This window comes from Diorhabda carinulata, chromosome 6, assembly GCF_026250575.1.
Source record: "Diorhabda carinulata isolate Delta chromosome 6, icDioCari1.1, whole genome shotgun sequence".
Classification (NCBI taxonomy): Eukaryota; Metazoa; Arthropoda; class Insecta; order Coleoptera; family Chrysomelidae; genus Diorhabda; species Diorhabda carinulata.
This window is the reverse complement of record NC_079465.1, coordinates 20,944,630-20,964,068: the sequence shown is the minus strand read 5'-3', so window position 1 is coordinate 20,964,068 and position 19,439 is coordinate 20,944,630. Positions and strand designations below refer to the sequence as shown.

The 19,439-nt window shown below is 32.7% G+C and overlaps 1 protein-coding gene across 1 annotated transcript; it reads right to left on the bottom strand.

Annotated features, from left to right (window-relative positions):
* Positions 1 to 282: 282 nt before the first annotated feature.
* LOC130894933 (WD repeat-containing protein 75) lies at positions 283 to 19,432 on the bottom strand. The gene is made up of 10 exons (XM_057801980.1): positions 19,012 to 19,432; positions 18,757 to 18,958; positions 17,348 to 17,601; positions 13,763 to 14,282; positions 11,893 to 12,077; positions 7,109 to 7,266; positions 3,742 to 4,107; positions 764 to 930; positions 456 to 632; positions 283 to 398 (listed from the first exon to the last, which is right to left on the bottom strand). The coding sequence occupies exons 1-10, from the start codon at positions 19,104 to 19,106 to the stop codon at positions 300 to 302; spliced, it is 2,223 nt and encodes a 740-aa protein (XP_057657963.1). The 5' UTR covers positions 19,107 to 19,432; the 3' UTR covers positions 283 to 299.
* Between the last annotated feature and the right edge of the window lie 7 nt (positions 19,433 to 19,439).

Sequence of the window (19,439 nt, the reverse complement as noted above, 5' to 3'; positions counted from 1 at the left end):
AAGCAAACGATCCACCTCAAAAAATTTTTTGAAGCGCTATAAGCGACTGCCATAATCCAAAGGATTGAAAGGCTTGATGATGAAGTATGTACAAAAATATGTGTGACAATCGAATATGTATCATTCTTACTGAAAAAATACATAAAAGTTCATTAAAAGGAAATAATAAATATGTCTACTCATTTTTTGATAACTAGAAGTCTCGATAACTTCAAAGTTTTATGCATTCGATTGATCGAAGTTGTATATCAACACAAATTTGGGAATGAACAAAATTAAAAGTAATTAAAAAATAAATTTTATTCTTCATCTGCATCGTCTTGTATAACAAATGATTTTATAATAGAGTAACAAGAGAATCTGATCGGAGGCAACGTATGTATAGAACTTTCAAGATACTAAAAAAGAAAAACGAAATTAGTCTAATTTTATGACAAAAAGTTGTTTTTACTTACGGTTTTGAGCGTCTTATGTTCCTTGTCTTTTTCAAATAAATGCTTTTGTGCAGTGATTTTTTGTACGGAGCTGGATTTAATATTCGGTTGTATCATACTAAAAACAGATTGTATATCTGTATATTCGTCTGTTGCAGTTTGAGACATCAAGCTTGATTCACACATACAGTATAGTTCCTGGAAAATATGTGAATGTCATCTGTCAGTAAATTTTCATCTTCTTCCCACCATCAATTTAGTAAATCCATTATTAAAAAATATTTCAATACCCAACATGGAAAAGTGTCACGAATTCAAAATCTACTTACATTTTCTGATGTTATAAAATACAATTGTGACCTTTCGTACCAGTTTAGCCTAAGGTCGTTGCTATTTTTACTTGGAACAAAATTGCATGCTTTTATAGTTTTAAATTTCCTTAGTATTTCGTTGTTGACGTATACTGGTTGACTTGAGTTTGGTGAAAAAACAAATACTAGAAAAATAAGTACATATTAATACAATTAAATTCTTTATTTTAAATCTGTAAGACAGAGGAAAACCATCATAAGTGCATTTTTTCCACATTAGAGGTTTTCACCTCAAGTGCCTCATTTTTGATTGATTTTCGCCGTGGAAAATTATCCTACATGCGAAATAAGATGGTAGGTGAAATATAGTCATATATTATTTTGGTATAGGATAGTTTTCTTCAATCCATCAAAAATGAGTCTCACTTAAGGTAAAAATCTCAAAGTGAAAAAAATGCACTTATGATGGTTTACCTCTGACATACAGAAATACAAAAGAAAATCTCAAAAATCTGACTTTCTAATATTTTCAGGATCATTACCAGGTTGCTATTTATAATTATTTCTTACCCCAAGATTATTATTCCATTGGGATATACAATGGATCGAAAACTGCCATCTCTGACAAAAAATGAAAATGATCTATGAATACTTCCGTGCAATTATGTGTCATAATTTTCGATGTGAATTATTACTACGGGATAAATAATCCACTTGTGATGGCCAGCGGCTCCCGATAGATGAGCCAACGGAGGAAGGCATTTTTTTGTCCTGTAGTTGGGAAACCGGCTCCTGAAGGCGGAGGAGCTGCCAAATGCGGAAGAAAAACAGGACAAGACACCTCATAAAAGATCCATAAAGATAAGTTATAGTAAATCACTCCATGGCAATGCTCAATACTAAATTAATATATTATTATAATATTATTACAGTAATGAGTTTACCAGGGGGTAAACACTTAAAGTGCAGAAGTAATATCAAATTCTGCACTGGGAATGAAAAAATAATGCAAAAACAGGAAAAATTAATGATGCAATACATGAGTTGATAAGAATCCAAATATAAATTAAGGGTATATCGGATATATGGCCAAACGCAGGAGAAGTGAAGGTGGAAGACCCAAATGAGCCCAATCAATAGAACAAGTTTATGCTTCCACTGCAGTCAAAGAAATACTCGAGTTCTACCAATAAATCAGAAACATCATCACGAAAATTCCGAAACATGGAGTACTTATTCTGATGGAAAAATCTTAACAACAAATTTGAAACCTAACCTAACATAGTCTAACCAAATTTGAAAGTGGGAACAAACTAAAACACCTTGTGGTGAGAAATGGAAGAGGAGATGTAGTTGTCACAAATACATATTCTGTTACCACTCCAAAGTCTGTATACATGGAAATCAGTCCCTCCAAGACAGACAGACATTTGTCAAGACATATCTAGAAGTGGACCTAGAATACGATCATGTACCAATGTAGAGTGTATTTAGAGTCAAACTGAAAAAGATGCACAAGAAAATACCAATTGAAATATCCCAAAACAAAAATGAAAGCTAAGCTGATTGAACAATTAAATAAACTCAAGTATGATGAGATTGATAGATAACCAGGAAGCTAGGAAATACACCTAGAGGTAGGGAATTCCAACAATAGGAGGTCCTAGATAACAGAGGAGATTCTGATGATGATGGAAGAGGGAAGAAGAGTTAATCTACACACAGATATGTAATAATACAAATATCAATAAGAAAGAAAATTAGAGAGGCCACAGAGAAAGAAGTAGGTATAAGGAGATTGAAGTCTTATAAAAGAAACATCACAGCTACAATGTACATTGAAAAATCAAAGAGTTTATTGAATGATTCCAACGAAGGCTGCTACAAGGAATACTAACAGACACGAAATGCAATATAATCATGATTGAGAAGACAGAAATAGATATTGGAAAGTATACTTTGAAAAACTATTTTAAGACCAAAGAAATAACTTTGAAATAGAGGAAAAACAATGGAAGGACCAGGAATCCTACAACAAGAAGTTCAAATAACAGTATCGCAACTAAAAGATGGGAAGGCTACTGCCTTGCCCTGATAACATACAAGCAGAATTCCTCAAACTGCTTGATACCAAAACGATATCATTAATTATGAAGATGTTCAACAACATATGTGATTCTAGACACCTTCAGAATCGTTGAAATCCGAGTTCATTTCACTTCCTAATAAACCCGGCTTCAAGAAATACGAATAATACCGTCTTATGAGCCATACAAGCTTTTTCTCAAAGTAATCCACAATAAGAGAATTTATGTGGAAGCGAAAGATGTAAGAAATAAGCATTGTTCTCAGTACAGGTCTATGCATGTTTAATAGACTATGAAAAAGCATTCGATCGAATGAAGCATAGAAAAATGATGGGAGATACTTGAAATAAATAGGGAGCTATGAATAATTGGAAACCGTCACTGGAACCAATATGCACACCTTAGAATCAAAGAAAACAGTGAAAATAATGAGAGAAGTCCGTCAATACTGCATATTTTCTTCAACTTGTACTCAGAATTTATATTCAGAGAAGACCTATATGAGAAAAAAAGGTATTCTGCTAAATGGATACGACATCAGATATGCAGATGATACCATCATATTCACTGACAATATAGCAGATTTACAAAGACTGATGGATACCTGTCAAAAAGACAACACTAATAATTATAAGTAAAAATACGATTACAGGAAGTCATCAATATATATCTTTGTACTTGGAACAAATTAAATAAGATCGTCATTTGACATGCTTTGAGACTGAGGAAACTTTGAGGATTATTATGAATAACAATGACAATGTTCAATTGGTCACAATGTCCTTATGACTTCATCCATAATATCTAGTTTATAAACCGTAATATTGAGTTTCCAAATTTCACCATTATCATTCCAAAAGATAAGAGGGGGAAGATAATAGAAATTAATTGAAAAAACTCAGTATTTACCTTTCTTATCATTGGTGATAATAGCCATATGCGTTGATAGAGAATCCGCAATTAAAAATGACACCGAAATCGGAACTGTCCAAGTCATAGAAAGAGTTAAAATATTCCAAACGCTCAATTGATTATTACTAGCAGCTACCAATAAATGACACAGATTACCATGTCCAAATTGTACATATCTCAAATTTTGTTTATGAAGAGGATGTACTAATGAGCATTTAAGTAAACTAGTATCCGGTGTCCAAACTGTTAATATTTTCTCAAAGCCAGTGGCAAACAGGGATCCATCTATTGAGAAAGATAAAGCGTTACACGAAAGGTTCCTGTAGAAACCAACTCCAAAACACTTCCATGATAACTTTGTACCTAAAAAAAAATAAAATAGCGTTTTTAGAATCTTAGAAACCTCCTTTTGGTTAATATTTTTTATATATATTCATAATGGTGTTTACCATTTCTATATCTTTGAAAATACACTGCTCAACAATTGATATGGATCAAAGGAATTCTTGTTAAATTTGTTTGGGTTTCGTTTTTGGTTATTTTCATCACCTTTAGCCAAAAATTAAAAACCATGCATTAGTAATAATTCAGTTATATTAATAGATAATTGATTGTTTATTCAAATATAATTCCAAGTTTCATGCAATTGCGATGGATGTTTTCATCATCAGGGTTTCGATACTTGCTTTAGGTGAGAATTTGTCTTGATTGCCACACGATTTGATACCACAAAGAAGACATAAAGACATGACTATTGATTCGATTCTTTGGTGGGTGCAATTAGCGAAAATCGTGTTTCAATTGCTAATAGTTTACAGCTTCATAGTATTGGTAGAAAGGAGTGACCTACCTTGTCACCAGAGACGAACTACCTTGAACATTTCCGGGCCACAATGACCAAACAATTGAATATCTTTCTACCTTTGCTTGGATGAGGGAGTCATTTCGGGAAGGTCGAAGGACGCAGTGAATGTTACCTTACCTACACACTCCATGTATGAATCGATTTGGGGCCTCGTATACATTACGACCCAAAAGATCTATTGTGTCCCTGTTTCTTGCTGCGATACTGGAAGACTAATTGTTTACAGCTAGTCCATAATGTGGGATGGCTTTAATTGACAGAGATCTTTGTCTTCTATTTCAAGCGGTCCCAGTTGTAGTGCTCTGGAGTTCCTTAGTTTTTCACACTTCGAGAAAATGCTTTTAGAGGTTTCTATCTACCATCTTCAAGTGTTTGTTGTAGCGACAGTGCCCCGTTAGAACTCCTGTGTGTATTCATAGATTGTTCTTACTTAGATTAATACATTCTGCAGATCTACTCTGGTTATAGATTCCCAGAAGAGTCTTTGCCTGTCTCAGTCCCTGTAGGTTGTGCCAATAATTGGTTTAATTGGTATCTACTTTCTTTTCCAGTGCTTTTTCCATTGTTCTGTAGCTGATACCAAAGAAGGGTTCGGGTCCCATGAAGAACTTGTCTGCCCCCGCTTTAGCGAGCTTCTCAACCATTTCATTTCCCTTCGCTCCGGTGTGTCTCGGAATCCATTCTTCAGTCTCTGAAGATGATAGCTTAGTTATCGAAACGCGCTTCATACAGTGTAATCGTGAGTGTTGGTGTAAACAGTGTATTCAGTATTCTTGGAGGTAGATCATCTTCATTTGTAGGTGAAGCGGAGCATATTCCACATTACATTTCAGGATTTGCGAATGTACAAGGGTTATCTCAAATTATTCCGACCTAACATTGAAATAAGACATTTTCTTTCCATCTTTCTATTTTTCAACATAATTTATACGTTTAGTCCAGCGAAGCTCTAACCTTTTTAACATTACCAAATAATTGGAGGTAACGTTCTCGTCTGTTGAAAATATTTCAGTGATTTAAGATTAGAAAACAAAAAAAAATCTGTGGAGACCAGATTTGGTGAATACGGCGAGTGGTGAAACAATGCGAACTACTGCCAAACCCAACGCGCGGATAGCTTACCCATGAATAATTAGTCTTTAGTGAGTATATGAAAATGGTTGTCGCAGTTTTTGACTATATTTAATGACATCTTTATACTCTTTTTTTTCTTGTCAAAGATTATCAATTAAGAAACTAAGCGTCCAAAATGGCTGATCTTTTAGTGAGAATCTCTCAACCTATATTTACAACTACTGACATATTCAGACTGAGATCGGAAACTTTTCAGACAAAAATCGAATTTGATTGTTATGAAAATTCCGCGTACCGGATTGAAGCTGGTAGAGAACCGAATCTGGCCTAGAGTTGTCCACATGTTTTGGAGCGTGTTATTGATACTCTCGATAAGTTAGCAGAAGCTGTCATAAAAGGGGAAAATTCAATTATATTCAATATTTGTATCGTACTATTTTTGTAGGGTATGTTTAGTTTAGACCAAGCAGCAGTAATAGTTACAAGTCTAAGAGGTATGAAATTGTGGAAGACTAAAGACACAGTGATTAGATGAGCAAGTCATTAGACATGCACTGTTAAGCCAGACATCTTCTGAAATGTGGACTTAATTAAAAACTATTTATGAACATCAATCGCAGGTTAGTGTCCAATTGTCGATGCAAATATTTTTTAGTATACAATTCAAGGAAGGTACTGCTGCAGATTTTGTGTCACAGCTAGAAGAGATTAGAGGGTCATGGGCGTCTTTTAGGGGTAACGATTAATTGACAAGATAGTTATGACAAAAGTGTTGATGTCTCTACCAGAAAGTATGAAGCATTTCGTGGGAGTCAACTCCTGAAGTAAATAGAACTATCACTGATCTCATGTCAAGATTAATGCTAATAACCCCTTAGCAATTGTGGAGCACAGTAGTTTATTAAGAACATGTTTTTGTTATCGTTAGAATTAATTTCAACATATAAAATTAAGTCACCAAATTCATAGTTTTGTTAAATGTTGAGGATACGCTGAAAAGGAAACAACTGGAATCCAGAAAACAATTCCAGCAAGTAGATCAAGTTTAGTACTACCTGCTACTATATTATAATAGTAAATGAAATCTCGGGGATGTGCCAGCGAAAGCAACATCCAAATATTTCAAAATAAAGTGCTAAGGAGCATCGTTGATGCACCATGGTACTTTCGAAATAACGATCTACATTGGGACCTGAAAATAGACACTGTAAGGCGTTGAAACATGTGAATGTCGAGGTAATCTTTTGAGTTAGTATCTAAGTGTAAAAGCAGAACAAAGTGCCAAATTTTACATATAACTGTTAGTGTAGATAATAATAATAATTGTAGTTATAATAATTGAAGGAGCTTCTACTGAGTAAGACCCTTAGTTTACAATGATAGGGATATCTTCCAGGTTTTCTTACAAAAAAAATTAAATCTTACTGGATAATATTTCAGATTCAATTAATTGCCATATTTTGAACTTATTGTCATCACCAATTGTAACACATTTCAATTCCCGATCCTTTTGTATTGGTTGAAATAACATACTGTTAATACTAGCTTCATGGGGATACTCCACGGAGGTATTCAGATGAAATCTAAAAATAAAAAAAAATATATATTCAGAATAGAGGAAACTTTCATATCCCTATATGAAAAACATTAGACATACTTCCACCTAGTTAAGAATCATAATGAAAACACGGTAGGTTAGCGTTTTTGAGGTCGATGGGTGTCACACGGATGGATCCAGATGTCGGAAATCAGTACTCTTCTGAAATGTGAAAGTACTGTGAATGTACTGCTGTAGATTTTGTGTCACAGTTAGAAGAGATTAGAGACTCATGGAAGTCTTTTTGAGGAGTAACGATTAATTGACAAGATAGTTATGACAAAAGTGTTGACGTCTCTACCAGAAAGTATGAAGTATTTCGTGGGAGTCAACTCCTGAAGTAAATAGAACTATCACTGATCTGATGTCGAGATTAATGCTCGAGAAAGAACGAACTAAGAATAGTGAGGAAGCAGATCAATGATTTTGTAGTGAGTGAAAATAAAATAAAAAGTGAGAATAATAAAAGAAGATATAAAATGCTTCAAGTGTGAAGGACCTCGTTTAAGAAGAGACTGTCCACAAGTAGGGAAAAGTGTCATTTTTGTAAAAATCCCTACCAAAAGCAAAATTTTGGTGATTCAAGAAAAAAAAATGTTGACTGTTAGTGTCCAATTATTGATGCAAAGATTTTTTAGTTTACATTTTCAAGGAAGGTAATGCTGCAGATTTTATGTGACAGTTAGAAGGTTCATTGAAGTCTTTTGGGGGAAGGAATAAGTGACAAGATGGTTATGACAAAAATGTTGATGTCTACCAAAAAGTATGAAGTATTTCGTGGGAGTCAACGCCTGAAGTAAATAGATCAGTCACTGATCTGATGTCGAGATTAATGCTCGAGAAAGAACGGAATAACATTTTATGGAAATCTTTTTGCCAAGTTATCCGGCAATTATAATAATCTACGTTAAGTTATAGTAAATCTAACCTAACCTGAAGTTGGATCCATTCATCGTTCGGCTAATCAACATTAAGAGACAGTTTCCAATTCGAAAAAGAATAAAAGTTGCATAAATAAATACTTGAACAATTATTTCTGATTTTTTTCTTACTGTAAGCCTTTACCCTCTTCTACCAAGCTTCCATCTCCTTAAAATAGACTCCCCCCAAAAAAGGCAATTATTGGTAAAACCGTAAGTATTAATTTCCGGTATCTGAGACCATACTCAATATTCTGATTTCAGTTCTATTTGAGTAAATAGCTCCTTTTTTACACAAATGATTTTTAGAAAATTACATTCAGTTATATATACGTTTGATCAAACTTTTTTTTGCATTTTTTTTTCTCAATCTATTATTTTTGTGATAACTGAGGTAACCTAAATATCGAAAGTGTATATTTTGCATATTATATGCATTTTTTTAACATTTGCGTATATAACGTTAGTAAATAGCATAATTGGACAAATTTTGAAAGATTTAGTGCTTTGATAAGCGTTTCAAGACTTTCATTCCATTTCTCAAGAAACTAAATCTTGAACAAAGTAGCTAAATGGTTAATAAAAAACATATGGATATTCAAAATGGGACCAGTAAAAAATAGTGTAAGGTATATAGGACAAAATGGTTAAAAGTTGGCCAGAGTAGGAGTTGAAAACTGTAGGGAAAAGACAGGAAATGGGAAGTTGTGGTGGAAAGAAAACAAAACAAAAATGAGATTTGGAAACAAATGTCAATGGGGAAAGGTTAAAACGTTCGCTGGGGTATGTTTAAGTACAAGAACTAAATAGTAGTACTCTCTGATACTTGATTAAGTTTGGAGTCTCTGATGAGACGTAAAAACGTCGAAATTAGTCAATGGTTACAAGCTATTAGAAATGTTGTTATCGACAATTACGTCTCAGTATTAGCCAGGAAAATAATTGTTTTCTCCTTTAAAGAACGGTAAACAATAATTTCGAATTATTGAAATTCGAAATAATACAAGAGGTAACAAAATTGAGAAGAATAAAATGTAAAATGACCAGAACAATAATGGGACCAGTAAAAAATAGTGTAAGGAATATAGAGTTAGAACGAACTGAGAAATATCTGTCAGTGGTATAATCCTATCCTTGCAGTAGCAAGCTATTAGGAATTCAAAATAATATAAGAGGTAACAAAAATGACAAACCAAGAAACGCAAAACCAACATGCGTACATTGCGATGGAGAACATCCAGCCAAATTATAGAGGTGCATCGTTGCAAATGAAATGCAAAAATTAAGAAAACAATAACCAAAACAAAAAAAATTGGTAATGAGAACCCGTCGAAACAACCACAAAGGTAACAACTCAACCTGATAATGGAAACAGGACCTATAGCCAGGTGCTCACTGGACAACAAATGACAAATTAGAATGACAGAATAACTAGCATGGAAGGGGCTTTCAAATGGCGGCAAATAGATTGAGAATCCTAGAGTTTTTCTACACCTGAAAAAGCGATTGTTGCATTCAAATTAGTTCAAACGCACGAAAAATGGGGTTGATCTTGATGGAGAATGTTTTAAAAAACAATAACGCCATGTCCAATTGTAAATATTTGTTTTCATTTATCTATCTCAAAATTTGAGTAGCAACCTTCGTATTTTGACAAACAATCCAAATAGTCAGCTTTAAGACCTATCGAAGCTTTTGAATTGTGGACATATAGGCGTATGCTCCGAATCAGCTGGCTAGATAAAATGCTTAATGACCACGTTATGGTGCAAATGAGAAAGGTGAGAGAGATTGTAAGATCTGTTATGACCAGAAAATGATCTTACTTCGCACATGTAATACGCAATCCTGTCACATATAGTATAGTGCCTCTTATAATCCAGGGAAAAATAGAGGGAAAACGGTGTCCTGGAAGAAGAAGAACATTATGGTTGAAAAATGTACGTCAGTGGTTCGGTCAGACAACTAGTTCACTATTCCTAGCTGTAATGAACAAAATTATCATAGCCAAGAAGAAGAAGAAGACCTATCAATTACAATATCATGCATTTTACTGCAATGTTGTGTTATTAGGTGCGTTCCAACCCATCAAAAAACCGTCCTTGGTACGGTGATGATTCGACGCAATACGTGTTCCAATCTGACGACACCTAAGTCGTTTACTGCCAATTGTTTGTGAACCGTTTCGGGGACGGTCTTTTCGATACTCGGTTGATAGCAAGTACTGTTACAAGAACCGTGTATAGCCAGATATTGCGCAGAAAATGTCTATAAACGCTGCCAAGAGCGGTCCAGACTAGCAGGCTGGAACATATCTATTAATATATTATAGATTAATGCAGATGAGCAACAAAGTAAATTAATATTAAATATTGAATAAAGAAATGAAGATATAATATAAATAACAAACCAATAATAATGAAAATAAAGAGAAAACAATTAATTTGGTATGGACACATTTTACTTTCAAAAAGGTATATAGCAATAAAATTAGGAATTCCGTCCAGTTCGACTCAATTTCGGTGTCGGCCATAAGGGCAATGGTGCCTTACCCAAAATTTTTAACCTTTATAAGTATATTTTTTTAGTTTAACGCATCAGTATTTGGATGATTTTGAAGACTACTTTGTAGAAATGATTCAGTAGTAGTTATGGATAACGCAAGTTTTAATTCTCGGCGCATAGAGAAGACTCCAACTTCATCTTGGAGAAAACAAGAAATTATTGACTGGTTAACCACCAAAAGTATTTAATTTGAAGATAATTTGATAGAAAAAGAGCTATTAGCTATACAAAATTTACACAAACATCGTTTTATGAAATACGCGGTAGAAGATATAGCGGAAAAAAATAGTGTAACTGTGCTGCGCACACCGCCATATCATTGCGGACTAAATCCTATAGAACTTATATGGGCACAAATGAAAGGATTTGTAGCAAGACACAACACGACATTCAAAATGAAAGACGTTAAGCTACTGTTTGATCAAGCCATTAAGGAGGTGACACCAGAGAACTGACGAAAAGCAGTCCAGCATGTCATTAAAGAAGAGGAGAAAATGTGGGATCTTGACTACTTGATCGATCGGACCGTCGACCCGTTAATCATAACGTCAAGAGGAGATGACAGTTCCTAAGATGACGAAGAATATAATAATGTATAATGCATTTTTTGTATAATATTCAATAAAAAATAAGTGTATCTAATACTATGTACATAATGCCTAATTTTTATTCTGTTAAAATAAAAATCCTCTCCTTTTTACGAGTAACCTACCGGCATGCCTTTGGCACACTATTTTCAATGTTTGTGAATGGATAACATTAGGCTAAACCTAAACCCCAACCCGGGTGGTACTACCTGCACTTGATAAAAAGAAAAAAAATTACAATGAAATCGATGCCAAACTATGAAAGTGGCTTAAATATTCGTTGGGTCACTCTGAGCTTTTATTGCTCTATACCTTTCTGAAATAAACTATAGATCTTTTCTTAGCGAAAAAGGGTTTACCCGAGCCAGCGAAAACAGACTTCCCAAAATCTTCCGTAGAAATCAGGAGAGAGGAAACTATGACGCGGTCGAGGATGAAGACATGTCGAAATGACATATAACTTTAATTCGACGTTTCGAATACTATGCTTCTATCCTCAATTTTCATTACCAATAAATAAATGGTTAAATATTAACTTACTCTTGCTTAAATTCGTCAAATTGCCAAAATTTCAGTCTAATTTCATGATTATATTCTTTGTCATTTCTTTCTTCTACAGTAGCAAACCAAAGTCCACTTTTACTAATCGTAACTTTTTTTATTTCGGTATTAATCATTGTTGTTTCCCGCTCGTTCGTAATTTTATTTTGTCCTGTAATATCAACCTAAAACAGACGCAGTACATACAATACAACAAATAATGGAAAAAGCACATGATCACAAAATCACCAATCAATATAAACCAAGCATACCCTGAAGAACTTGGACAGCTTCATAAAGAGAATTTAAGGTCCAATAATTGACAAATAATCGCCTACGCTGATTATATAGTACTTGTAACCAAAATATGATCTATGGAAGCAATGTTAAAGGACATAATTACAGAAGGAAGGGTTTAAAACCATCATCAAAGAAAACAAAACAAAAATAATGAGATTTGGAAATCAATGTCAAGGGAGAAAGGTTAAAACGTTTGCTGGGGGAACCGAATAGCAGTGCTTTTGGATGGTGTCTTAAGTTTGGAGTTTCTACACCGAACGAAAGTTTGTTATACCACTCTGATGAGACGTAAAAACGTCGAAACTAGTCAACGGTTGCAACCCTCTTCTTGTAGTTGCAAGTCATTAGGAATGTTGATATCGACAAATAAGAATAAGAAAATAATTGTTTTCTCCTTTGAAGAACGGCAAACAATAATTTCGAATTATTAAAAGTCGAAATAATACAAGGGGTAATAAACTTGAGAAGAATGAAATGTAAAATGATCAGAACAATAATGGGATCAGTAAAAAATAGTGTAAGGAATATAGAATTAGAGCGAACCGAGAAATAACTGATAAACTCAACGATGAAGATGTAAAAATATCAAAGATGAGCGAGTTTAGTTATTGGGGCAAGTATAGAGAGAAGAAAAAAATTTTATAGCAAATAATATGATGCAATGGGATACTGGTGGTAGAAAACGACGCGGCAGATCTAGAGCGAAATGGTTAAAAGTTGATCTAAATAGAGTAGGAGTTAGAAACTGTCGGAAATGGGTGTGATATAATCGAGAAGGTCCAGAGTTGGATTACGAGGACTGATCCACCAAGGATCTAGAGAGCAATTTTGCGTCACAAACACACTAGGAATTATTAATAATATCAACCCCTAAATGTATTCAAATGAGGGACAATTTATGACCGATTCCAGAAGCTTTATGAACGTTGTCAAAAGTTTTCTAACACCATTCATCGAACTTCTTAGACCCACCTCGTATCAATTGTAAAAATAGTAAAACACAGAGGGAACTAATCGACAAATTTGAGCCCTGTAAATAAACTAATCGACTTTTCTCTGTTTCCCTACACAAATGAGATCCTAGAAGAGGCAAGTTTTGCGGACATATCGACCATATAAGGACGTCTGAAGTCCGTTCTACTATAGGTTCAGAAGAGGCATTTTCTGACAATTTCGAGAAGCTTTATGAACGTTGTCAAAAGTTTTCTAATACCATTAATTGAACTTCTTAAACCCACCTCGTATCAATTGTAAAAATATTAAAACACAGAGGGAACTAATCGACAAAATTGAGCACTGTAAACAAAATAAATAATAGATAAAGCCAAACTTCAATACATAAAATCAAATTGTTACTTCTAAGCATTAGAAAGCATAGAAGTAAATACTCAGTTTAGAAAAAGATAAATTGTACTATTTATTTTCACCATTTCACTACTTATAAAATGCTATAGTGACTAAAAATTATGAGAAAGTCTAAATTTCTAACAAAACAATAAAAAATATTTTAAAATTAACTATTTGAACTGGAATATTTAAAAAATTCACGAGGAGTATTATAAATACTTACACTGTAAAGTAGAGACAAGTCATCTGGCGAATAAAACTGAACGTGTCCTTGATTGCCATTCATAATAAGCGCCCTGGTCCGTGTATCGTAAACAATGCCACTGTCGAAATGTTGTGCCAGTACCAAATTTTGAATCAAACCAACTTGATTTAAAGTATTATCGAAAATTCTAACTGCGTTATCATTTGTAGATACAGCTACGTACAAATTATTAGCAGCTACTGCAATCTGGCATATTTCTCCTGGAATACGAGGTACAAATTTCCTATCGTTTTGATTTTCATATTGCCATTTAACTAACACCGACTCTCCTCCACCGGTGTAAAAGTAGCTACCGGTGTTTGAGAAAGAAACAGTTTGAACCGGTAATGTGTGCCAATGAAAAACTGTATTTTTTGCTCTATCGGAGAATATATTGTACCATCCTAAAACACGACCAGTAGAGTCGCCAGTAAGTACCAGCTCTTCAGATGGATGAACGGATATACACGTTAACTTACGCGAGTCATTTATATAAGACCTAAAACAATAAGTCTCAATATGTGAAAATATTTTAAAGGAAATAACTAAATAGCATTTAAAACGTCAAAAATTTCATCTATTTTTCAGATATTAAAAAAAAGTTTTAGCATAAAACATAAGAGGTCTAAGAAATAAGAAATTAATACCATTAACTACAATTTTTATTAGGCTATGTAGGCCTAGGATAAGAATTGCAATATTACATAGTTTTATATATTATCTTATATTTTGCATTTTCCACACAATATTTCTGAATTCCTTCCTGTTCACAGCTTTTTCTTGCCAATTCTTGAACATTATTATGTTTTAGGTCTTCCATCTCTTCCTTGGTCACCCCTTTATTTTTTTCCCTATTAGTATTTTTTGCAGTACTAATTTTAGCATCTGTTCTCTCTGTAGTCTCTCAACATGTCCCAACCTCACTCTCTGTCCCTTAATAAACGAGCTTATTGTAGGTTCTCCATAAAGTTCCTTCAATTCTTTATTAGTTCTTCTCCTCCAGCCCTCTTCTGTGTATACTCTTGCGTAGATTTCTCTTAGTATCTTCCTCTCCCATCTTTCCAAAATGGTTTCATCTGCCTTTTTTAATATCCATGTCTCACATGCATATGTTGTGGTGGGTCATACAGTTTTATATATTCTTATTTTTGTTTTTTTTTTGACACGTATTTTGACTTCATCAGTGATCTAATACTTCTGAATTTTTGTGTTCTTTTAGTTATTCTGGCTTTCAGTTCTAATTCTTTTACTCCTTTGTCTTCTTTTACTACTACTCCTAGATACACAAAGTTGGAAACTATTTTGAAATTGTACTCTTTGCGTTTGGTTGTCCTAAAGAACAAGTAATCTTCTGTTTGTCTCTGTGTATCTCCAATGATATATTTTGTCTTATCTTGATTTATTTCTAGTCCAAAATTTTTGGCTTCCAATTTTATTATTGCTTTCTTTAAGTGCTTCTTCGATTTTGCTATCAGCGCGCTACGTCATTTGCGAATGCTAGACTTTGGCATTCGTTATTGAAGATTGTCCCATTGCTTTTTAATATATAATAAATTCTTCAGATTTATACCCTTTTCATAACCCTTCATTTTTTGTTTTATTTAAGGTTAGTCTAACTAAACTGATTATATTTGCCAGTACTTCTAATTTGCTTAGTGCTGCGTACATTCATTTAGTCATATGCCTGCTTAAAATCTATAAATAAGGAATGAAATGGTATCTTGTATTCATAGCAGGTGGTTTGAAATTCTTTTAGGGTTAAAATCTGGTCGTGTTGACCTATTAGATTGATATTCCTTTAGTATTCTTCTAGTCAGTTCTTTATTATTTTCATTAGCACTTTATAACAGGTATCTAACAATGCAATTCCCCTCTAGTTTTCGCAAAGCAGTTTATTACCTTTTTTTGGAATCGGGCATATTATCTTTAATTAATTTTTTAACGAAAAATACCTAAAATCAAAATGATTTAGAAACATAAAATACATAAAAGGTCTGAGAAATAAGAAATTAATATTATTATTATTATTATTATTATGGAATAAGGGAGTCATAACAATTTAGCAACAAAGAAATTGGAAGAAAAAGGGTATGTTTCACTGGTGTTGTCGAATAAGTCTTCATGCGCCACGTAATGAACTTTATTTTTCTGTATCACATATTTACACCATAGGTTATCGCATGCATCGTTATGCCTGCTTATCTTCTGCCCACCAAGGTAGTTTTCTTGAGAATTTATTAATTTCACATAGAACAGAATCGCTGAATCCCTATTCTTTTTTCAGGTGTATCTAAACAATTAATTTTACTTAGAATCAATCGGAGTAAAATAATTATGTGATTTGCAACGCTGCCTCCCGACTACACGATGTTTGTATAGCTTTTTGTTTTTGATAAACATTTTCTAATTAGTTTTTTTTTCAAAAATGCAATACAATACTAGTTAGCTTCATTTTTATTTTTTGGAATTTTCCAAATATAATAAAATAAATTCAAATGATCTTAAATATTTCCTAAGCCGTGCGGAAAATTACCACTAAATCAAAAAACGCAATAAAATGTTCCATTTGAAATTCTAAAGTTGTCGATACTGAAGAATTGGGACACCCTGTATAATCCAAAAGTCGATAATCTAAAAATTTCTTTGAAAACAAAGAACTTTTGTAATTAAAGTTTTTTGACAACTCTTACAGATTTTGAGAAAAGTATATGGATCACCTCATGTATGATACCTTGTACCAGTTTTAAAGAGACTTGTAATTGATTTAAACCACATTGTTTAATTTTCTCTAATTTTGATAAACCACGACAACGCTGTTATCAATATAAATTGTTACGAACTCGTTCATGTCTTGTTATAATGGAATTCTAAAATTTGGCAAATTCGCGGCGCATTTAATTTGCTTTCTATTATTAACTTGGAATTTCTGGAACGGTTGGTTATATTCATACTGAACACACTGTTTACACTATCACTACACCAACACTCACAATTACAATATCTGAGGCGCGTTTCGATAACCAAGTTGTCGTTTTCAGAGATGACTTGGTATATATTCCCAAAAAAGATGATTATTGCGAAAAATTATCTTAGATTGTGTAGAAGCACGTGTTGTTTTGAATTAAAAAAAAATCCCAGTGTTTTTTCATCAAAAAGAAGCTATTTACAGGGCGTCGCAAAAAATTCAATGTATGTTTATGTATTATAAATGAAGACTCCATGGGAAAAACTTGGTAAGTCACAGATTTAGAATTTTCCAGGAAATTGTCATAGCTATGAAGTTAAAAAGTTATTCCCCAGTATGATTTTACTGTTATAAAATATTCGCTGTATTGTATCTATATTATAGCAACAAAAACAAGAAAAAATAACTCTATATAAGCAAAAAGTGTTATTGATAAAAGACAAAAGATAGTTTCTGGAAATAAAATTTAGCTAACTATTTTTTTTAAATCCAAATAATCTGATAAATAGAAATTGGATAAACTATTGAATAATAAGCAAAGTTTAGAAAATAAGTTACAATGAACATGTTTATAAGAATATAATTGAATTTGTACTCACCTAAAAACGGATTTGAAATCATTCAATTTAATAAAACAAACTTGATTTCCATGTGCTACAGCAAAAAAGTTTTTATTGGCATTAATGAAAAATTTTTTATCCAAGATTAAATTATAGTTATTTGATTTGTTAAGTTTTCCATTCCACAATGCGAAATGAAAGATTTTGCCATTGCTATGAGAATATATCGCTTTAAAATCCTCACTTTCTTGTTGGACAACTTGGAAAGTGCGGATGTTTTGCTGCGGTAGCTTCTACAATAGAAAGAAAAAATTAGTAATGGTTAATAAAATCAATCAATGTTTGTAATTTGAACTGAATGGTGAAGAAGCCAAGTATGAAATTTTTGAGGAATATCTTCAATAAACAAAATAGAGATACCAAACTGTAACTTTAACTTTTTTAGAACCTATACAATATATTCAGTAGTAGCTGCATCTACATTACTTTTAAGCAAATATGTCAAATCAATAGTAGTACAGTGTACAAATAGAGCCAGAAGCCTGGCAAAATCTAATTCTATAATCAGGGTACTTCAGGTTTTTCGAAAAAAGAATCCTGGGCAAAATCATAATTTCCTAGACACTTTCAAACCAATTGAAATTCCTTGTTTATTACTTTTAATTTAATTATTTTATTGGTGAACAAATTCATAAGTATGATTTAATTTTTAATTTTTTATCTCAATTATATGAGAGATTGAATACGAAAAAATATTTTAATATTTTTCAGAATTTCACTCTTTCTCGAAAAAGCGAAGTAAGCAGATTGTGGAGATTGAAGGATCACCATGTGTTGTAGACACAGATCACTGACACATTTAATAACAATTATGCTATATTATGTTTACTGCCCTCTGGCAATGCATTGTTCAGTTAGAACATTGATAGCACTGTCTCTGTTGACAACTACATATGTGTGTCTATATCTATCTATCTATACTATTGCTGACTGTTAAATATATTTTTATACAAATATTAACCTTTTCACTGCTAGTATTACTTTATCAAAAATTTCTGAAATCTATTTGAATGTGTTTATGGAACTGTTTTAGTCAGTTGCAACAGATAAATGTTGAAAACCTTGATCCCGACTTTAAGGATGGTCCACAAGCACAGAACATTCGTCTAGACTTACTAAAATGGGGCAAAGCCAGGAAATCTTCACTGGCTCGACTATAAAAGAGCATCACAGTGAAAATGAGCATCACAATATATATATATATATATATATATATATATATATATATGTCAAGGAATAACATGAAATATGTGTTGAAGTTTGTTTATAATAATATGTATAATAAATAATTATTGATGAGCCTACTGTTGATTACATTGTGCTTAAATTATATCTGTTTTAATATTTTAAAAGAAATTATTTGAGAGTCTTTGACCATAGCTACTCACTTTTTCAGCAATTTTAAAACGAGTAACAGTTTTCCATGTAGTCATTATTCCATCTCGGGTACAAGCTGTGATATAACAATTATTCTCAAAAACGTGGTAACTAAATCCGATTATTCGGCCGGGACATTTATACTGATGTACTAATTTAGAGGTATTTGCGTTGTATTCTAATATACTTTCCTTGGAAGAAACGAAAATAAGTCTAAAATATGAAGTATTAGTTATTTTGTTTGAATTTTATAAATTTTCGCTTACTGTCCATCATTAGAAAATTGGGGAGGAAGTTTAACGAAAGATCCTCCACCTTTATAATTCACTGTTATTTCCACCTTATTATCACTTTCAACCATTTTATAACATATAGAATTAATTTATAAATTGCGAGTATCCACGAGGTTATGGTAAAATATTTCTTTTCGAAAATAATATTAGATTGAGGTTATATTTAAATATGATCTAAAAGAGAAGAAGAATACAGCGTTCTACATCGATAATGGAAGTACTTACAAATAGTATGAACTATTATAATAAATAATCATTCTCAAAGAAAATTTATTGACGAAAATAATATCTTATCTTCGAATAAAGCAAAACTCTATCGTTTAAATTATATGTTTGATATCTCATAAACTCATGCTGTGATCCAGCTGGATTCTATTGATGTCACAGAACTATCAATTTTA